The 22,882-nt window shown below is 39.8% G+C and overlaps 2 protein-coding genes and 1 long non-coding RNA gene across 4 annotated transcripts in view; 2 read left to right on the forward strand and 1 right to left on the reverse strand.

The window, feature by feature from the left end:
- The window catches only part of LOC143110211 (3',5'-cyclic-AMP phosphodiesterase 7B-like), a 77,675-nt gene that overhangs the window by 22,246 nt on the left and 32,547 nt on the right, over positions 1–22,882 (reverse strand). For both annotated transcript variants that reach the window (XM_076273100.1, XM_076273099.1), the window contains 2 exons: positions 22,354–22,485; positions 20,187–20,278 (listed from right to left, as the gene is read on the reverse strand). In XM_076273100.1, coding sequence (XP_076129215.1) covers positions 20,187–20,278; positions 22,354–22,485 — 224 coding nt within the window. The remainder of the gene's footprint in view (positions 1–20,186; positions 20,279–22,353; positions 22,486–22,882) is intronic.
- LOC143109410 (uncharacterized) lies at positions 370–3,465 on the forward strand. The gene is made up of 3 exons (XR_012983845.1): positions 370–440; positions 2,266–2,421; positions 2,524–3,465. It is a non-coding gene; the product is annotated as an uncharacterized LOC143109410 (long non-coding RNA).
- LOC143109409 (uncharacterized) lies at positions 3,732–14,361 on the forward strand. Its single transcript, XM_076272126.1, has 8 exons — positions 3,732–4,453; positions 4,547–4,615; positions 6,540–6,611; positions 6,808–6,876; positions 7,099–7,167; positions 9,811–9,840; positions 11,274–11,303; positions 13,894–14,361. The coding sequence occupies exons 1-8, from the start codon at positions 3,886–3,888 to the stop codon at positions 14,103–14,105; spliced, it is 1,119 nt and encodes a 372-aa protein (XP_076128241.1). The 5' UTR covers positions 3,732–3,885; the 3' UTR covers positions 14,106–14,361.

Consider the following 22,882-nt stretch of genomic DNA (forward strand, 5'->3'; position numbering starts at 1 on the left):
CAGCTACCGTTCTGCTCACTGTAACATAACTCCTGGAGCTGTATGTAAACTATTGCTAACTAGCTAGTTAGCCACTAATTTGAATTACATGCAACTTTTACTGCATCATACTAGGAGAGAGAAAATGCCAGGCAGAAAGTAACCATTCTTGTCATCTCATGAGAGAGGCTGCTTGTATGTCTGTTAGCACTACTTTGCTAGCCTAAGTAACGTTAGCAATGGGTACAGTTTATAGCATACATGCACTGTTTTAAAAAAAAGGTGCCAATCTAAGTGCAAGGTGAAAGTGTTTAGAAGGTTGTTATGACTGACGGTCTATTCATAAGGTACACGTTAACACTTTGTGCCCATGTCTTTCTCTTCTTATCAAGGGTGAGGATGCCACTTGCAGCCTGGAAAATGTGCCTTCTACCAGTGACCTCCCAACATCTGCCACTCAGGTAACATAATCAGTCTTTGCCTGTTGTGGAAATAGTATTGTGAAGCAGAATTTGAGTCATTATTTAGGCTAGGGCCACAGTAATAGCGCTGGTGCTTACACCTCATATGAAACTAGGTTGTCCAGCTATCGTTCGGCTCACTGTAGATAGATAGATACTTTATTGATCCTCAAGGGGAAATTCAAGAACATAACTGTAACATAACTCTTGGAGCTGTATGTAAACTATTGCTAACTAGCTAGTTTAACTGTAGCATTTCGAACATAACATAATCAGTCTTTGCCTGTTGTGGAAATAGTATTGTTACGGTTGGTTAGTTTCTACGGCTACCGTTCTGCTTACTGTAGCATAACTCCTTGAGCTGTATGTAAACTATTGCTAACTAGCTAGTTAGCCAATCATTTCAATTACGTGTCACTTTTACTGCATCATACTAGGAGAGAAAAATGTAATGAAGAGACAAACGATTCTAGCCATCACCTGAGAGGCTGCTTGTGTGTCTGTCAGCACTACGTAGCTAAACTAAGTAAAGTAACCTATGGGTACAGGTTATAGCATACAATTTCTTCCCTTTTGTTTTACAGTATATGTAATCTTTGCTTTCACTTGGTTCTCATGATATTTTATTTGACATCAACCTGCTTCTTACTATCCTATTGAAGCTTAGTCTGTGCTCGGGCTTCTGAGCTTGCCAGAGTCTGAAGCAGTAGGCCTAGGCTACTATATTAAAACACAATTATTGCCGCAACTGGAGGCATTCCAGCTTATAAATTTAAAAAAGTAAATCATGCAATTCAAACTCAATTTAGGCTACTTGGCTACGCAATAAGGTTTCCATTACAGCACAGCGCACGTTTTTAATGAATGAAAGCGACTGCCTTGTCTCGCAATAAACAGTGGGTGAAAATTCCGACTCTTTCAACTACATTAAATGTAATACCCCCCAGATTTCAGTGCTCATCAGTCCCAACATTAAGCAACATAATGAAACTGTCCAAAAGAAAATTAAATCCCACACCAAACGGAAAATCTTCTGCTTGTGATAGCGGTATGCGCTCCAAACGAAACGCATGTCTCACAATAAAGTGCACGTAGAAATAAAGGCATGCTCAATATAGCCTACGTCTGCCCCAAATAAAGCCCTGTGCTTTGCACAGCCTAAGTAAATAAAAGACCCCTGCCATAATTTGAGGATTTTTCCGCATGTTATTTTTTTATGAGGCTTTGTTAAATAGCCTAATTAATTATTATAGGCTAATCTCTCACCCTCTTTGTCGACTCCGTGCCTTGGATAGTTTTGAGTTACATTTTAACAAAACCTGTCAGACTTAAGCATTATTATGTTTTTGGTTAAGTTATTGTTTAACATGGTTCTTTTTTATAATTTATTATTTTGGAACAAACGAGGGTCTCTGTTTAATCTGAACGCCGTCTCGCATGCCGCTGCTTTAGAGCACCGAAGCGCTTAATATCTGTTTAACCTAACCGAACGTCCAGTTTAACTGCCAGAAGTTCTTCTTGTGATTAATATCTCATCGAGGAAAAACATGCTGTATTTCTGTATTTTGATTGCATTTTTAAAAAGTTAAATAAATAATTAATTTTAATATAGGCCTAGAAATATTAATGATTTAATCAATAGTCGATTGTTAATTCTCCCGACGATCGACTAAGAAAATTTAATCGAATGCCCATCCCTACTTTCAACCATTATAGCAACAGCTTTATTTAGTATTCAAAAGCCATGTCTACCTAATTAAAACCATTGTAACATTGTAAATTTGTTTGTTCTAAATGAAATATCTATATGAATATGACTTTTCAGAAGAAGTCAACCATTATTGCCTATCAGGACTACAATGAAACCACTCCAGATGAGGATGAAGATTATATTCCTTCCTCTGCAGAATCCAGTTCTTCGGAAGGCTATTCTGTTAGCATGCCGCTATCCATACAGAATAAACAAAAAAAGGCTATTCAGGTGGGTGAGTTCGTTTAGTGAGTCTGTGAGGGAGTGTATGGACATGAAATATTGTTTTTAATTGGTTTTCTAAATGACATCTATATGAATATGACTTTTCAGAAGAACTCCATTCCTGATTATCAGGACTACATTGAAACTACTCCAGATGAGGACGAAGACTATATTCCTTCATCTGCAGAATCCAGTTCTTCAGAAGGTTCTTCTGTCATCATACCGCCACCCATAAAGAAAAAAAAAAATGGGGCCATTCATTTTCTAGCCAGGTCTCCCAAGATCAATCATCCTAAGGACCCAACAGACGAAGATCAGCCATCCACATCGGCAATAACAATTCCAGAAGTTCTCAAAAAAAGTGATGGCTCTAGAGTTTACAATAAAAGACAATTTTGCCTCTTTTGTTTTAAGCCATTCATCAAAATGGCGAGGCATCTTCAACAAGTTCATGCAAATGAACGGGAGGTAGCATCTGCTTTAATGCACCCAAAGGGATCCAAAGCGAGGAGGGTTTCTTTGCAGTCAATTCGAAATGAGGGCAACTACAGACACAATGCCGAGGTGATCAGGACTGGCAGGGGTGAACTGGTCCCACGAAAAAGACCTACGATGAAGACACAACGCTCTGACTTTTTGCATTGTTTGTTTTGCCATGGACTGTTTATGAGAAAAATTTTATGGCGACATCACAAAACTTGCCCAATGAAACCCAAAAATTCAAGCACAACCCCTGGGAAGACGCGGGTCCAGAAAATGTGTGCTTTTATGGAGCCCATTCCTTCCCACCTAAATGAAAAACTTTGGACAGTGCTAAGTACTATGTCACAGGATGAAATAACACACACTGTCAAAAATGATGAGAGTATTTTGCAATTAGGACAACAACACTTGAATAAGAGTGGTTCAAACCCCAAACGATATGAAAACATCAGGCAGAAGATGCGTGAGGTCGGGCGACTACTGATTACCGCACGGAAGATGACTGCAGTTAAAGATATGAAGGACCTCATTGATGCGAAGAAGTACCAGACAGTGGTGAAGGCAGTAAAGGAGACTTGTGGATACGATAGTCAGACTGAAACTTACAAAATCAAAGGCCTTGCACTGAAGCTTGGCCACAGTCTTAAAAAGGTTGCAAAACTTATGGAAAGCAACGGCAGAATGAGTGGAAATGATGAGATGGTTGCACAAGCAGTGGATTTCCAGAAGGTACATGAAACCAGATGGTGTGACTATATATCCTCGACTGCTCTCAGGAATCTACATGAGGCCAAATGGAACACTCCGTTGATCCTTCCTTTTACGGAGGATATCCAAAAACTTCATTCGTATTTGGACTCCAAGAATGACGAGTATCACAAACTTCTTTCAGAAGAACCCTCAGATGTAAGATGGTCATGTTTAGCCCGGACATGTTTGGCAAGTGTTATACTTTTCAACAGAAGGAGAGAGGGCGAAGTGTCTTCTATGCCTTTGTCAGCCTTCATGTCAAGAAATAAATCTGATCCACACGAAGATATAGACTGGGCATTAAGTGAAACGGAAAAACAGCTCTGTCGGCATTTTTCTAGAATTGAGACAAGAGGCAAACGTGGACGCAAAGTGCCCATACTCCTGACCCCAAAGATGGTCAGCTCATTGGATTTGCTTGTCAACACAAGAGAGAAGTGTGGCATACAGAAGGGCAACCCATACTTCTTTGCCAGACCCGGCTCAATATTTCATTACAGAGGATCAGACTGCCTTCGCACCTTTGCCCAAAAATGTGGTGCTAAGAATCCTGATGCTTTGAAATCCACTAAGTTAAGAAAACATGTGGCCACTCTGTCTACAGTACTTAATATGACCGAAACAGAAATGGACCAGTTGGCTAATTTCCTAGGACATGACCTCGTTGTGCACAGAGAATATTATAGACTGCCAGAGGGAACGTTGCAACTCGCAAAAATCAGTAAGGTGCTGATGTCGATTGAACAAGGCCGACTAATGGAATTCAAGGGAAAAAATCTCGATGAAATCGAAATACAACCTCACGGTATGTGTAATACAGTACTTTAGCATGCATATATTGTTTAGACAAGAATGCTCTCCCATTCATGATTTCCTGATATCAAGTTTAATTTTGCAGAGCAAGTTCAGCTGCTAGATGAGGGAATGGAAGAAGAAGAGCATGAGGACATTGGTGTACAACCAGCAGGTACATACATACATTTATTCCACTGCTTGGTTGACTTCCCCATTGTCCTGCGTAATTTAGAACATGTATTAACCGTATGTTATTTGCACACCTATGAAGTAGATCCAATCTGTTGGCCGTATTACACTTGTATATTAATTTGGCAAACTCGTTAAGTTTAAATGAACTGTCATGTTGTATCCAAGCTGTAAAATACAGATGTTCAGAACATAGTAACATTGTAGCATATGATGGACTTGGATTTTAGCTAGTTGGATGACATGTAGGCTAAGTAAAATAGGATTCTGATGAACCTTAGCTTTGAAATATCGCTAAGATATGCCTGCCTGACCACGGGAGAGATGGAACTAACGACGGGCCTTTGGCCATAGCAACCATCCATTTAGAACTAGTAACGGCAGTTTGTGCTTTGTGGCGGAAAGAAGTAGTTCTACAAACCATAGTTTTAGAGATTAAAACTTTTCCATTATAACAGTAAATGAACACAACGCAAGTGGCAACAGTGGAATAAGCAGTGGAATGTCGTCCATTATCCCTTACATATACAACCCAGGGTTCCTGCGGATCCTTAAAAAGTCTTAAATACAACTTTCGGTTTTTAAGGCCTAAAAAAGTCTTAAATTGTCTGGGATGTCTTGAATTTTCGAAACGGAGGTATTACATTTGCGTATGGGACCGCCAGCGAGTGAGCGAGTGCAAGAGAGGGAGTGAAATGTCTCCATCAGGTTTCGTGTATTTAAAAAGCAATTGTATAATGAGGCTACGGGAGGAAGTGTAGGGGTTGCAGAGTGAAGATGTTTTTCACGGGTGTGGTTAAAGGTGTGAACGGTATTAATACAGTAGGCTATGAACAAATATGCCTGACGTTTTCGTGCAGAGGCCTCAGGGATACGCAGGTAGCCTACGTGAGCGGGAGAAAGAGTTGGTAAGCCAGTTAGCGATAGGTTGGCCATACGTTTAGGCCGGACATATGGATTTTTAAAGCCCTGTCTGGCGTCCGGCGCAGCCTCAAACCGGACGCTCATTTGTCCTCCTTTTTGGAGTTGCGCTGGGCATCTAGAATCTTTGCTCAGACACATCAACGTTTCACAAACTATGGACGTGAAGACTGCTGGTCAAATTATGTGCAGTGCTTCTGTCACTCGCCTGATAATTTGCTGCGCAATTTATGAAGGAACCACGGACTGACATAAAAAGAAGACAAACGTTTTCGCAGTCAGGAGGAAATACTGTACATGTTAAGTTGATCTTTCCAGCGTGTGTTGCTGGCCTAGCCTAGGGAAGAAAATATCTGTCTAAGTTATAATACCTGTAATATGTCAGCAGCTTTCTTGCCAGCAGGCCTAGCCTACTTCGCAAAAGTTGTGAAATATAACCGCATATTTTTTCAATGTCGGCGACTGGCTACATAAAAAAAACATGCGTTCATAATACGTGCATGTTTGAGATGAAACCAGCAGTTTTCAGAAGGATCATGCCAGGAGGACCTCTTAATTTAAAACAAGTCAATGGTTTTACAATGTTTCAGTCAAGCTTTGATTGGTTTAGATACAACTGGTATACAAAATGTAAATAGTGGATTAACTTTAATTTGCTGTGCTGCATATGGGACAAGATGCACATAGTAAATTATATAAAGTAGGCCTAAAAAAATATTTAAATAGCTTAGTCTAACTTTGAAAAAAATATTGAAGGGAATCCAGTCCAGTGTCTTTGGCAAGTAGCCTATGCTGGATTCAGTGATAAAACCTCATTGAAATCCATGTACCATGTACAAAGTCCTGTTATTTTGAAAGCTTGTTACATGGTCTTGTCTGAAAAATTGATTGGTTGCGCCAATTCTATTATTTATTAGGCTGGCAACACAAGGCTTAAGGAAATCTTATATTTTACGTGATTGGTGTTTTGTTGTTGTGTACTGTAGATGATGTCGGGTCACTTGCCGATGTATCCTTACAAGATACAGAACAGCTGGGACCCATGTCATTTCCAAAAGGTATGAAAGAAAACACATAGTGATATTTTCAGGGCCATAGTGGGACATTTTACAGCTCACCTGTTCAGTCACAACATTTCCAACACCCTCTTCTCAGTAGTTTGTTAGTCAATATTCTTGAGCTAGGTATCTTGTGAAAGCTTGGAATAAGTCCAAGGAAAATCTTATGTTTTACATTTTTATTGTTATTGTGTAGATGTCAGCTTGCTTTCCAATGTGTCCTTGGAAGATACACCACAGCTGGAGCACATGTCACATTTAAAAGGTATGAAAGGAAAATATCACTGAATATGTGAAATGACAAATATGTGTTTCAGGGCCAAGGTCACACATTTTACAGCTACAATGCTCACATCTCCTAACCTGTTTCAGTCACAACATTTCCAACACTCCTCTGTAGTTAGAGTGAATATTCTTGATCTAGGTATCTTGTGAAAGCTTAGCACAAGCTAAGCTCATGTTTTACATGTTTATTGTTGTTGTGTAGATGTCGAGTCACTTCCTGATGTATCCTTGCAAGATACAGAACAGCTGGGACCCATGTCATTTCCAAAAGGTAGGAAAGGAAAATATCACTAAATATGTTTGAAAGTACAGGACACTGGTCCTGACAGGTACACTGTGCTACTTAAATAATGTGTAATCTTATATGCCCGCCCTGCCCCCGTGCTGCTATGCACAACTGCAGCCTCTGCCGTGCTGACTCTTTGTCTCTGATCTTTGCCCTCCTCTGCATGTTCATCAATTTAAAAATATCGCGGTGGAATAATTTAAAGTTGACGGGCTGAATTGCTCTTAAATCCAGATTAGGTTGATAACCACACTCTGCAAATCTGAATGTAACTATTGCATTCAAGTTAAGTCAAGGTAAGTTCTTGTCAGAACACTGTAATTTACGGCTCTTCAATTTAATTATTTGCTTACTAAAGTAGCCTATTACACTAATAATTGCTTTTAACTTTTAACCCTCTACAGGGCTCTACAGTGCACCCATTTCACTCGCACATGCGAGTAAAAATGATGCCGTGCGAGTGCAAAAAAATATTTAGGCGCACTGGTGCGAATGACTTCTAACCATGTCAATATTTGTCTACAAAATACACCGCAACATCGAGAAACATTACTGGTGCAAACCATAGAATCACGTGGCGAATGCAGCATAAAAACTACACCTCCCATCAACGTTAGCAGTTTCGCGTTGTGACTCGCTAGTAGTCGCTTCTATCAAATCCAAGAGCGCGCCGAAAAAGCGGAAAGGTAGACTAGCCAGCCAAGATGCAAAGATTGAAGAAATTAGTTCTTCTATCCACCGAATTCATTGGATGTAGGAGGAACAGGATGAGATTCTGAGAATGCTGTGAGAGAAAGAAAGGTAACCTAACATGCCTTTTAGCCCAGTTGACGTATTGGCTGCAATATGCAAAATATAGGCCTAGCTGTAGCAAACCGGCACAAAAGTAGCCTCCCGTAATACTCCCATTTTATTCAAAGGTAGAACGCTACTGACAAACTCCATGCAGATATTTCAAATAAAAACTAAAGGTATAAAACATATATCCTTGATTAACCTATGTTGGGTTTTGTGGAAGAGAAAATGGACTGTTTTAGTAGTAGTATTAGGCAGTATGCAGTCAGATAGGTCACCATGGGCATATTTGGATTAGCTATAGATGGATTCACAAATAAATAAATTAGCCTACATTTGGCAGGATACTTGATATACAGGCTAAATGCAAATATGGCAATGTATTATATTATTTTACATTAACAAAATGTAGGAAAATGGAACAGACTGAAAATAAAGTAGGCACTGATCTTTAAAATCCTTCCTGTAGCCTAAATGTTGTCAGTCATTCTTAATATTCGCAATTGGTGCACTGGCATGTTTAACTGTTAGCTGCAGTATAACGTTAGATTATGTGTAAGTTAAGTACAGAACTGACTGTGCGCCCAAATTTTTGTCTGTGCTCCTAAATTTTTTAACTTGGGCTTACAAGTGCTCCTGAAAAAAAATGTTAGTGTAGAGCTCTGCTCTAACTGCCCAAGTCGCAATATTGCGACAAGCGCCATTACTGAGTAAAACAGACGATAGAGCCGAGTACAGTGTGATGCGGGCCATAGTTTTGCACAAATTGAAGCAGAAAAAAGAGGAAAAGTGGGTGAGCGTGGAAAGGTGAGTGACAGTTCTGGATCCTATCATCTGTTTCGGCTATACTTGCTCTGGATCACTGACTTGCGCCTAGTCATCAAAATAGCTAGCGAATTATAAAGATGGTTAGAGAAAACGGAGCTAAAAGACCTCAATACTACCTGGCCAGTTTTTTTAAACAGTATATATTATAAAAAAGAAGTCAACTTTTATAAGGAGAAAGGTAGGCCTATTTCATATGAAGTAACGGGACATATCTGGTATGCTTAACAAAAATAAATAGATTTGTCTAATTACATAATATGGCCATTTATGGGGGGGAAGCTACACCACTTCTATGTGGTCTTGACACGTCTTTGTTACCTTCATATTTGCCGGGCAAAGTCGTGGAATATCAGGGAATTTTGTTGTAGGAGTTTAAAATTGACTCGCCAAAATACATTAATACAAATACTGTATACATGCAGCATTGATGTTTATTGAGTTATTAGCGTTTTCCATTACTACTTGCTTGAGTGGTTGTCTCAATACCCATTTTTTTATTTCCTGATTGGTCATGGAAATTCAGGATTTTTGTCAGGGAAAAGTCATGGAGCCTTTTTACAAGTGCTATTACTCATTACAGTGGCAAAAAGGTGTATTGTGAATGTGTAATATTTTTTAGTTTATTTCAAGTTCATTGGTGAATAGAAGCAACATTAAAAATGCATTTGAGTATAGAAAATATTAAATTAATGCATGTTGGTTTAATAAACCGTACAGCCATAGGCTATACTGATTCCTGATATCCCAGTGGTGGTCACATTTGGCCCTCTGACACTGACAAGAACATTTTGTGGCCCTCATTATCATCAAAGTTGCCCATTCCTGCTCTATAATGATGAAAGGAGCCCCCACAACTTTTGTGTATGCTGTTGCTTACTGTAGCGTTCTTGGCTGCAGTCTTGAAATTTGTTTGGTATGGTGATTGTAATTTATTTTTTCTAAATGTGCCTCCGAAAGCCATGAGCTCACTCAGTGGTAATGTATGTTTGCATTTTTGTTTTACAGACCAGCCACGTCACACTTCAAGTCCAAAAGGTATGGAAGGAAAATAAATTAATTGATTAGTAATGTGTAGTAGTGTGAAAATGAGAAATATGTGTTCTTGAAGAATGGAAATCTTTCTTTCCCCATGTATAACTTTTTGTTGTCCCAATCAAACTTTCATGGCAATTGTCTGGGCCTCCTGGTAGAAAACAGGCTAAATTATCCACAAGTTTATAATGCTGGTATGAGACTCACCACTTAACATGGTCCCAATCAGGCTGATAGTTTCATTGCTTTAATGATTGCCATCTCCAGCCTAGCATAGATCATTGAATCGGATTAAATCATTAGCATCTCGCCTGCTACGTTTAATAGTGACTAAGATTTCCGATAATTCTCCTTTTTAAAACCTCTCTACTTTTTGATGTTAGAAAGTGTAATAAGACCAACGGAAAATGAAATGTGGCGATTTTCTAGGCTGATTTGACATGGAACTATGCTCTCATTCAGGCGTAATAATCCAGTCACTAACTAATTTGTCTGCATGATATCATTGTGCTGATTAGGCTGGAATGAGAGTATAGTTCCATGTCAAATCACCCTAGAAAATCGCAACATTTCATTTTCCGTTGGTCTTATTACACGTTCTAACTTGAGAGAATATTACCGGAAATTTTAGTCACTTTTAAACTTGATGCTAGCAGACGAGATGCTAATGGTCTAATCCGATTCAATGATCTATGCTAGGCTGGATCTTGAAGTGGTATCACCAGACTCCGAGAATGGCTGGGTGAACGGAGAAAGATAAAAATCAATTGTTTAACTCAAGGGGAGGTGGAAAATGAGTGTAATTCCCCAAATAGTGGAATATCCCTTTAAGGCAATTGTCATCCTACTACTCACTTGTTGCCTCAACCTAAAAAAATCCTATTTATTGGGGAAGCCTGGACGTTACCCTTAATTGTATCATCTGACTGCACAGCTATAGTAATTACGCTGTTAAAGTTAAGTGAATTTGCTTTTACTAAAATGGAGGTGACTGCTAGCTGCGGTAGTAAATGTTTTTTTTTACGAAAAAGCTGCTGGACCCGTAATGTTGTACTTAACAACCGGTTAGAAACAAACATAAGACATACGTTCTAATTCCAATACTCTCAACAGTAGACTGTCCTGGTCTAAACAAATTGATCATACAGTGAAGAAAATGATAAGTGGCCTTGCACTACTTAGGTGCTGCAGCCAATCACTCACCCAAGAACTGACAGAGGGTTGTATGTAGTTTAGTTCTAGCCCAGATGGAGTATTGTAATAGTCATTGTGTGGTCATAAGTGTGTACTGATGCAGTATTTTATCCCTTTTGTAATTGAAAATATGCATAATTTGTTGGTATGGTGATTGTAATACAGTTACTTCTTCTAAATGTGCCTCAGAAAGCCATGAGCTCAGTGGTAATGTATGTTTGCTTTTTGCTTTTTTTTTACAGAGCAGCCACGACACGCTTCACGTCCAAAAGGTATGGAAGGAAAAGAAATTAATTGAATAGATGTAAAAATTAGATGTCTGTTCTTGAAGAGTGGAAATCTTTATTGCACCATGTACAACTTGTTCTTGTCCAAAACAAACGTTCATGGCAATTGTCTAAGGATCCTGGTAGAAATTAGAGGAGCGATTTGTAGGATTGTTACTGAACGTTCTGTATGCCAAAATCCAAACACTGGTGAACGTTCTCAAGACTACCAGACGTGAGCATCTTCTGGGTTGCCAGATGTAATGCAGACTTAGCTAACGTTAGTTGACCTGCAGATGCTTTAACGTTTCTCCAACCATGACCCAGCTACACATCACTGAAACGGTGAAAACAACAAATACCTCTCTAACCAACGTAACATATTTAGCATAAGTTAGTGATGCAGATGAAGTTTAGCCTAGGCTACTTGTCGTGGAGAAATGCCTCAGACATGATATTCTTCGTTTGACGAAGACATCGCCATCTCGGGAAGCTCCTCCGATGTCCACTTAATTTGTTTCTTGTTTTAATTTTGGAAATTTGCCTGCCTCTTGTAGGCTACCCGTTCGACTACAACGGACAGTTGTTGACAGTTGGCCATGAGCTATCTCCTGCCTGCACATAATTGTGACAAGTGATGTATAATGACGTATCAAGTCGCATCAAATCCGCCTTGGTTGTTCACACTACAGCCGCATTGAAAAAAATCAGACCTGGGTCTGATTCAGGACCACTGGTGGGCACATGGACCCATACATGGTATGAGCGCTGTAGCCTGTTGCGCCACAGCGCCCCCCCATGTTGCCAGTGACCTTTTAATTAGTTGTGAAACATTCCTCCTTTTGTTTTCTTTATCACTACACAACTTCTCCAGCATTTTGATACCCCCGTCCCCACTTTTTTTTTAAATATGTTGGTGGTATAAAAATCAAAATTAACATGTATTCTCCATGGAATAGTCCAATTTGTCCTTTTCAACATTTCATATGTTGTCTGTCCTTTTTGTATCTAAATATGAGTTCAAAGGATAACTTGGCAAAATGCAACCTTTTAAGAAAGACCGTATTGCCGTTTTCGGGTCAAATGGCCTTTTTAATGGTAGTGCTAGGGACACTACTATGATCTAGGGCTGGGATAAACGATTATTTTTTAAACAATTAATCTAGCGATTATTTTTTCGATGCATCAATTAATCTAACGATTCATTTTTTCAGTCTGATTCGATTTCGATTCGATTATCGATTATCTCCCCATTAATTCACTATAATAGTAACTTATACATGTTTATTTACATATCTGAATGAAAAAACATGAATTTAACATTGCAATATTTGTTTATTGCTCTTAAGATTCCAAAATAAGACTACGCCTATACAAGTGCAAAGTAATGCATTCTTAGTCAGAGGTAGCATTCAATAAAGTTCAGTAGTGTATGTCAATTAATTGAGTGCCTGTCATTTTAAGACGTTCGTGTGGGAATCCTTGCAATTAACATTAACACAGTTAAAAGGCTGCTGATGTGTGGATGCAATTCATAACGTAGTCAGTTCAAATAACGGTTCGTAGGGCCTACTTCTCCTTTGGACAAGCACTTTTGAGTCTTTGAAAACACTTTTCCTTTTACATCGGGATTTTGCAAACATTCTGAGTCAATAAAATGAGCCCTGCATGAGTAACGAATACAAGCAGCTGCAAGTAAGCATGCTAAACTTGACATCCAAACAGTATTCTAATGTTAGCTTTGAGATACTGCTTGATTGCATACTGTAACTTAACTTAGTTTAGTCTCCTATGTTGTGATATGACCTTAGCAGAGTATAGAGTTTACTTTAACTTTTAATGCAGTAGTTTTGAACAAATTTGCGCAGCATGGTAACGATGCTAAGCGGATTTAATAGCAATTTAGCCCACTGTTCTATGCAGTGCTTCTATGTGGCAACAACAATCCTTCAACAATCGTGAATATTTTGTTAAATGCACATGCAGAGGAGCAGCGGGCTCGTTACGAGAGAGAGCGGGCAGGGCGAGGAAAGGCTGTGTGAGTAAAAAGTGCAGCTCAATTAAATTAATTTATCTTATCTTTAAAATAGTAGGCCTACAACATAGAACAATGTGTTCTATCAATGTGTGGTGGCCGGTTTTGATTTTGTGGTGCCCAGCCACAGATTAGTCAACGTATGGAAAACCCTGAAGGTGTAAAATTAAAAATATTTAGCAGCACACGTTCTGCTTGACGAATCGACGCTCATATTTTGCGTCGATGTATTTTTTGCGTCAACGTCATCGATTTACGTCGACGTGTTGCCCCATCCTTCTATGATCGCATCAAAATCGCTATTTTTAATACGCTAAGAAGGCTTGACACAACATGAAACCTTGTTTGAAGTATCACCAGGGTCTCTACACGTGAACTAGAGCAAACTTGATTGTTTGTGTACACCGAGTTTAATGAAAAGAAACCTCGCTGCCATTTTGCCAAAACCTCTACTTCAAACATCAACGGAAGCAATGTGACCCTACCATGCTTAGAGAACCTTTAATATGACTTTTTGGAATCAAGTTTTGTTTATCTCTCTCTTTCTCCCTCTCTCGACAGCTCACTTTGTTCCAAAGAGGAAATGGGAAACGAAGGAAGTGGAAGCAATAGAAAAGCACTTGAGTACTTTTCTTAAATCTTTACGTGTCCCAGGGAAACTAGACTGTGTTAGATGCTTAGAAGCAGAGCCCACAGCTTTAAAAAACAGAAACTGGCAGGCTATCAAATTTTTTGTGTACAACCGAATTGTTTCCCTCAAAAGAAAACTGTAATTCCTGAATTACCTGTAATTAGTTTGGAGTGAATAATAGTAGAGAGAAAATGTAATGCAGAGAGAAGCCATTCTAGGCATCTCATGAGAGGCTGCTTGTGTGTCTGTTATAACTATGTAGCTAGCCCAAGTAACATTAGCTATGGGTACAGTTTATAACATATTATTTATTCCCTTTTGTCTTACAATACAGTACCCTCTAGAATTATTTGCATCTCTGCTAAAGTTGACTAAAAAGGGGAATATAAAATTATCTTTTGGACATTTATCTTAATGCCATAAGTAAAAAAAAATATGAAATATCCAACCTTTAAGGACACCAATGTTCTTTGTGAATGAATAATGTATCAAATAAATAAATGTTCTTGGGTCATAAGTATTGGCACCCCAATGTTAAATTCAAATAAAGGCAGGCAGATTTTTATTTTGAAAGGCCAGTTATTTCATGGGTCCAGGATACTATGCATCCTGATAAAGTCCCCTTGGCCTTTGGAGTTAAAATAGCCCCACATCACATACCCTTCACCATACCTAGAGATTGGCATGGTTTTATTTCAGTTAGCCTATTAGCTGGTTTAATTTGCATTGAGCTCAATAAGCATCAAACCAGCTAACAGGCTAACTGAATAACACCATGCCAATCTCTAGGTATGGTGAAGGATATGTGATGTGGGGCTATTTTAACTCCAAAGGCCAAGGAGACTTTATCAGGATGCATAGTATCCCGGATCCATGAAATACAGTGCCTAGAAAAAGTATTCAGCCCCATGCTTAAGTTGACTAAAAAGAGGAATAAAAAAAATCATCTTTTGGAAATGGATCTTAATGCCTTAATTACAAAAATGAGGTAAAATCCAACCTTTAAGGACACCAATTTTCTTTGTAAATGAATAATGTATCGTAAATAAATAAATGTTCTTCATTAAAATACAGGGTGCATAAGTATTCATACCCTTAAACCTATGTTGAATTCCCATAGAGGCAGGCAGATTTTTATTTTTAAAGGCCAGTTATTTAATGGATCCAGGATACTATGCATCCTGATAAAGTTCCCTTGGCCTATGGATTTAAAATAGTCCCACATCACATACCCTTCACCATACTTAGAGATTGGCATGGTGTGTTTCAGTTAGCCTATTAGCTGGTTTGATGCTCAAATCAAACCAGCTAATAGGCTAACTGAAATATACATTATGCTAATCTCTAGATATGGTGAACGGTATGTGATGTGGGGCTATTTTAATTCCAAAGGCCGAGGGGACTTTATCAGGATGCATAGTATCCTGGATCCATTAAATAACTGGTCTTTAAAAATAAAAATCTGCCTACCTCTATGGGAATTCAACATACGTTTAACATAGGGGTATGAATATTTATGCACCCTGTATTTTAATGAAGAACATTTATTTATTTCCGATACATTATTCATTCACAAAGAAAATAGGTGTTCTCAAAGGATGGATTTTTCCTCATTTTCTTTAATTAAGGCATTAAGATGCATGTCCAAAAGAAGATTTTTTTTTATTCCTCTTTTTAGTAAACTTTAGCATGGGGCTGAATACTTCTTCTAGGCACAGTAACTGGCCTAAAAATCTGCCTGCGTCTATGGGAATTAAACATAGGGGTGTCAATTAAGACCCCTGTATTTTAAGGAAGAACATTTATTTATGATGCATTATTCATTCACAAAGAAAACTTGTGTCCTCAAAGGTTGGATATTTCCTCATTTTTTTACTTCAGGCATTAAGATCAATTTACAAAAGATGATTTTACATTCCTCTTTTTAGTCAACTTTAGCAGAGGTGCCAATAATTTGGGAGGGTACTGTATATGTAATCTTTGCTTTTACTTGGTTCCCACACTGATATTTTGTTTAACATCAGCTTGTGTCTTACCTATTGAAGCTGAGTGTATGCCAGGGATTTTTTAAATCTATTAGTTGGTACCCACAACTAATGTTTTATTCTACCTCACTTTGATTGTTCACTTTTATTGAAGTGAAGTGTGTGTAGAACCACTTCAGATTTCTTTAGTTGGTCCCCACAACTTTGTGTGTGTAAGACTTTTTCAGTTGGTCCCCACAAGTAATGTTTTATTTTGCCTTAACTTTTAAGTGTTTTGCAGTAGCTAAGTGTATTCCGTGCCTTTTTAAGTTCCTTCGTATGGTCTTCACAACGGATGTTTTATTCTACCTCAGCTTGCTATGCATTGTCCTATTGAAGTTGAGTGTGTCTGTCAGCCTTCAAAAGAAAACTAATTCCTGACATTACTGTAATTAGTTTGGAGTGAATAAAAGGCAGAAGTTGAGTGAAGTCAAAGCGAGTTTATTACAGTGTTGTAATACTGTTTAGGGTATGAAGTATAGTAAATCTTAATGAATAACACATACAAGAAGTCTGAAGCACATTATCATACATGTGGCCACACAAGAATGATGATGGTGGAGGTCTGCAATGGGTGTCTATGATCTGTCCACTTCTCACCTCTCTTACAGTAGGAGGTAAGTTGAGGCTTGTCACACATATATGTATATGGTGCATCATATATATATATATATATATATATATATATATATATATATATATATATATATATATATATATGGAAAGAGATAAATACCTGTGTGTGTGTGTGTTTGTATCGTCAAGTGGGAACTCCAACCTGAACTATTTGTATCATCGTAGGGATGAAATCCAGGTCTCCATCATGTTTTCAATGGATACAGGCCCCAGTTCACATTTGCTTAGCATTTATTTCAAAGTTTTAGTTTGTCCCAAGTCATGACATTTTGTGTGTTTGCCAGGATTGCAATGAGGAGAACAACTAGTGGATTTACGTCCACTCTCCCTCCCCCACAACCATGCACATAAATGCACTACACACCTCAGAGGAGGCTCCTTCATTGAGGAAAGGGAGGAACACCCTCCCTAAAATTTCAGAGAAAAATAAAAAATATATAAAGTGAATTACTAATCTGATAAATGACTGTTAATATTACTATTTTTAACACGTTGAATGAACAAAATCGTTCCCCTAGGTCAAAATGCTAACAGCACCCCCTATCGCAATTGAAAATTACTGTATGGAGGAGCTTCCTCCTCAATCCCCTCATTGAAGTCCATTATAAACGGCTCTGACCCCAGCGGCTCGTGAATCACGTCGTTTTCAATGGCCAAGGGAGGAAGCTCCTCCGTTCAGTCATTTTCAATTGCGATAGGGGGTGCTGTTTTTAGCGGCAACGGTGCAAGAACGTTATCTGCAGTCATACAGCTAAGAATCTTGTGTTGAACAGAAAGCTTGTTTTTTGCTCGTGAAATAAACAGTACAATGGAATCAGAGGACAATATCCATCTTTTATACATTCAAATACAGTGCGAAGGTTAGGATCAAAGCAGGAAGACCAGTTCCAAAAATTCCTATTCCAAAAAAAGATGGTAAGGCTAGTGTAGGCTGCTGAATGCTACATAGTATGACAAATGGCTAACTGGTAACGTTAGCACAGAAAACAATCAGCTATAGCCAAGGGGGCAGGCGAATTCCCGGAAGTAGAAGAATCGACGTAGGCTGGAGGGACCACCTCTCTGCTAACTCCCATAGAAGTCCATTCATTGTAGGATTTTTTTGAAATACCATAACTTCATATAACATATATCCTGTGCCGATATTGTAGCTTCTGTGTAATCCACATAAACACTACAAAGGCAAAACAGACTCCACTAGCTCGTCCGTAACGTTGGTTACCCGTAAGAAGAACGGTTAGCTTGTTCGGTTGGAGGGAAGCTAGCTTTGACGTAATCTCTCTTTCGCGCCGTAGGGAGATAACCGTATTGTTTGGATAAGAAGCTCAGTCCACCTTACTGTCTATGACGGTAACTCATAAGCAAAACCTAGCATACACGACCGTATGTTAAGGTAAAGCATTACACAGAGGGAACCTAATAATAGTAAAAAAGTAAACCTAATTTTTTTAAAAAGGGCACTAATCATTTCAGAGGTTTTTGATGGATTGACCGTAGGTCGGAAAAGTGGAAAAAAGATTAGCTTCAAGGCTATAACTTTGTTTTGTTTTAGCATGACTGTTTTTGAAGATGATCATGTATGGTAGCTTCAACATTAACTCGACTTGGTGAGGATGATATTAATAATAATACATAAATAAATGTTTAACTTTGATGACTTTGAAGGCGAAGGAAGTGTAAGAAGAATTTCTGTGTATCTATCATATGAGTTACAAGATTCAGTTCGATGGCTAACGTCACGAAGTTAAGTGTGAGTCTGCGCAGTACTGGGGGGACCAACTGAAAAATCGTTCTATTTGACTCAGTGCCCTCCCATTGAAAACGACGGAGTCTGTTCGTCCATTTCTTTTACTGTCTATGGCTATAGCCTACAGCTGCTGGCCTGTCACAAACGTGGGCAGTTCATTTGGTGATAGGCTAAAACATTTTTGGATAGTTATGCGTTGCTATAATCATCCAAGTTATGCCTTAACTAAACAATTGTTATATAATGTTCTTGTTGTTAATATGTTATTGTTACTAACTGTATCTTTGGATGGTAACATTGTTAATGAATGTTTCAGACCATGATGGATTCCTGTAATGACTTCTTTAGTAACATTTGCCTTTTGAGTATAAATTCTCACTTAGCTTACAACCTGTCTTTAAATTATAGCGATTTGACTTTAAAAACAATAGCATGTTACAAATAACCACATTTAAGGTCTATTTTTTAATGGTAAATAGTTACATGGTTTTATAAAACAAGTGTCTATTTTTAGTGTTAAAGACTTTTCTGCAAATGTATTACATTGAGCAAAACCTCCAGACTTTTCATAATTTTGCACATCTGGAAAACAGTATTTCATAACTAAACCTACATATCTTCCCTGACTTCCCAGACCTAAATTTACATTTATTTACATTTACATTTATTAATTTAGCACTATTATCCAAAGTGACTTATTGCACAACATTGCCAGTTAAAATGCTACATAGTACTGCTGCTATGAATGTGTCGGGGTAGGTGGCCTACATCTATTCACATATTGCCACTAACACCAATCAAGCGGACATTCCTTCCTCCGTTATTTTTTTAACCACCGGCCGCCACTGACACACCTACACAACTTTTGAAATCGGATGATAATGAGGATCATTACGCTGCATTCTCAAGTTCGTAGTAAATGAAAGGCAGAAGTAAAAGTTAACTTCAAGAAAATGTGTGCCCATCTTATGTATTTTGTGTAGAACTATGCAAGATTTTCACCTTAATATAAAATTTATGAAGTCAATTTGATGGAAAATTAACTTGTAATAGGGGAATCGTTCACCTAGCATAGCCATACAGCACAGCCATAGCGAGTCGCTACTGAGAGAACCAGCCATGCAACAGCGCCCCGAAGACACAGCATTTTTATTGTGTACAGGGGGAACATGCCACGAGAAGTAGGCTATTTACAATGGCAGAGTAAAATATAAATATCGCCACTTTAGGGGCAGCTCTAGAGTTGGCAAACACATCTGAACCTGCATACGATACCTATAATGATAAAAAACACACAAACGGAACATTTCAAGCACATTATTGTACGTGTGGCTGCACAAGCACAATGATCGTGAGGGTCTGCAGTGGGTGTCCATGATCTGTCCTATTTTTCTAGGCTTATCAATAGATTTGCTTCAAATTTCAGATTTGTCCCCACCTCTCCCAAAATCTTGACTGTGTGTGTGTGTATCCTTATGCTAATGAGATTGGTCCCCATCATGTATGAGGTCCCCGTGTGTGTTGTTTTTTATCATAGTAGGCGTGTTTATGTAAATGAGGTCCCCACTCATCACAATATCTTGGCTTATTTTGCTGGTCCCCAAATGTGGCTGTAAATTCAGGTCAGGAAACTTTTTGCGAGTGTATCACTAATTTGAGGTGACCAGTCAGTTTGATAATTTTAAACAAACAAGCCTGATTTTTTTCAGACCTGTAGCACCTCTGGAAACAGTGGTTCCCATATAGCACCTTTTTTGACAGGTGGCCCCACTAAGTAATAAATACCAGTATGTGTGTGTGTGTGTGTGTGTCTTACGTCTCCTCCGGTGGTAGGTGAGACAGCAGGCCTGATTCCCTCAACATCCCCACAGTTGAGCGCCAGTGATGACTCTCCAACACAGAGGTATTCTAAACACACACGCACACCACACACACAGTCTTAGTTTCCGTTAACTATAATAGCCTTGCTGTACATAACTGTCTTTATGTTAGGTTAGATAAACACACCTCCTCAACTCTCACCCTGAACACCAGCGTACCACAGAGCTGTGTGCTGAGCCCTCTCCTCTACTCCCTCTTCACCTACGACTGCACACCTGTACATGGCTCTAACACTGGTCAAGGTTGCAGATGACACTACGGTGATTGGTCTCATCAGCAACGATGAGACGGCCTACAGGGAGGAGGTCCAGCACCTAACATTGTGGTGCACTGATAACAACCTGGCTTTAAACACCAAGGAGACCAAAGAGCTCATTGTGGACTTCAGGAAGTCCAAAGCTGGCACACAAACCCCCATCCTCATCAACGGGACTGAGGTGGAGCGTGTCACCAGCTTCAAGTTTCTGGGTGTCCACATCTCTGACGACCTCTCTTGGACCTTCAACACCTCTACTCTGATCAAGAAAGCTCATCCAGGGCAAGCGATGCTTGCGTAAGGAGCACAGCATCATCAAAGACTGTTCTCACCCCAACCACAAAGTGTTCACCCCACTCCCCTATTACAGGTCTCTCTGCACCCAGAGCAGCAGTGCTACAGGTCTCTATGCTACAGGTCTCTCTGCACCCAGAGCAGCAGGTTCAGAGGAAGTGCTACAGGTCTCTGTGTTACAGGTCTCTGTGCTACAGGTCTCTGCACCCGAGCAGCAGTGTTACAGGTCTCTGTGCACCCGAGCAGCAGTGTTACAGGTCTCTCTGCACCCGAGCAGCAGTGTTACAGGTCTCTCTGCACCCGAGCAGCAGTGTTACAGGTCTCTGTGCACCCGAGCAGCAGTGTTACAGGTCTCTCTGCACCCGAGCAGCAGTGTTACAGGTCTCTGTGCACCCGAGTAGCAGTGTTACAAGTCTCTGTGCACCCGAGCAGCAGTGTTACAGGTCTCTGTGTTACAGGTCTCTCTGCACCCGAGCAGCAGTGCTACAGGTCTCTGTGCACCCGAGCAGCAGTGTTACAGGTCTCTGTGCACCCGAGCAGCAGTGTTACAGGTCTCTCTGCACCCAGAGCAGCAGGTTCAGAGGAAGCTTCTTCCCCGAGGCGGTCACCCTACTGAATATAACTCTGCACCTTGGTGAAACCCTACCCCCCCTACATACACACACTAACTGACGCCTCCTTGCCTGTTGAGCTGCACCACAACCATAGACCACTTGACAGGGACAACAAGGAGGTGGCACTACCCTATACCACCATTCTATTTATATTACAAGTGTACATACTGTAACTACACTTATACATACAAATACTCTACTGCTGTTATAATGTTAATGCTATCATGCTGTAGACTATAATACATAGTCAACTGTACATATCTGTCTATACTGTTAATACTGCACATATCCATATTTATTCTGCTCTTATAATGTTATTGTTAATACACTGCACATATTATCCCTACTGTAAATCATGCCACTTGCTAAACTGTATACTACTGTCTACACTGCACCATATGCCATATGCTGTTTACACTGCACCACCTGTCTGTTCACTTTGCACTTTTCTGCTTTTTTGCACTTCTGGTTAGACGCTAACTGCATTTTGTTGTCTCTGTACTGGTACTCTGGACAATGACAATAAACTTGAATCTAATCTAATCTAGTCTAAGACAATCCAATCTAATCTAATCTAGTCTTCCATAAGCACTTCCCATAATCACAATCCTTATCTTCTCAGTCGTTCACATCGGGGCCTAACTGTGTCACTAACTCAGGGCTGGTTGGCTTTCCCTCTCTTTCCCTCTCTTTCCCATCCATTCTCTTTGTCTCCAGTCTATTCCGCTCTTCATCCCTCTCTCCCTCCTTCCCTCTTTCCTCTCTCTCTCTCTGAGCTGGTAGAGGTTTTTGAGGTGGTGTTCTGTGTTGATGACAAGGGTTGTTTCACTATTTCTATTTATCTATACCTCTCTCCCTCCCTCCATCTCTCTCTCCCTCTCTTACGCTCCCCTTCTCATGTTCCTCCTCTCTCTTGTCTTCCCCCCTCCCCCCCTGACCTGGTAGAGGCTGGCGAGGTGGTGTTTGGTCTTGATGAGGAAGGGCTGGTTGACTCCGGGGTGATCCACATCATGAGCTGCGGCCGCCATCAGAGCCAGGAACACGTCCAGAGGGGTCAGGAGCTCTGCCAACTACACACACACACACACACACAGATACACACACACACACACACACACACACACAGATACACACACACACACACACACACACACACACACACACAGATACACACACACACACACAGATACACACACACACACACACAGATACACACACACACACACACACACACACACACACACAGATACACACACACACACACACACACACACACACACACACACACACACACAGACACACACACAACACACACACAGACAAAGAGGATCAGGCATGTGATTGGCTGCAGAGATATACCGGTCTTGGGGTCAGAGGGTCGAGCACACAGCAGACTCATCAGTGGAGTTCAAGTGTGGGTCAGCGACCCTCCCTCAGTGTTCCACTCCAGTGATCCAGCCACATACA

This window comes from Alosa pseudoharengus, unplaced genomic scaffold (genome assembly GCF_046254945.1).
Source record: "Alosa pseudoharengus isolate Yale_2024_CS ecotype anadromous, Long Island Sound unplaced genomic scaffold, YU_APseudo_1.1 YU_APseudo_1.1_scf_7, whole genome shotgun sequence".
Taxonomy (NCBI): Eukaryota; Metazoa; Chordata; class Actinopteri; order Clupeiformes; family Clupeidae; genus Alosa; species Alosa pseudoharengus.

Coding starts and splice junctions, on each gene's coding strand:
- LOC143109409 (XM_076272126.1), top strand. CDS start 3,886: ATGCCTTTGTCAGCCTTCATGTCAAGAAATAAATCTGATCCACACGAA. Junction 4,454..4,546: donor AATCGAAATACAACCTCACG/GTATGTGTAATA, acceptor TTAATTTTGCAG/AGCAAGTTCAGCTGCTAGAT. Junction 11,304..13,893: donor ACACGCTTCACGTCCAAAAG/GTATGGAAGGAA, acceptor CTCTCTCGACAG/CTCACTTTGTTCCAAAGAGG.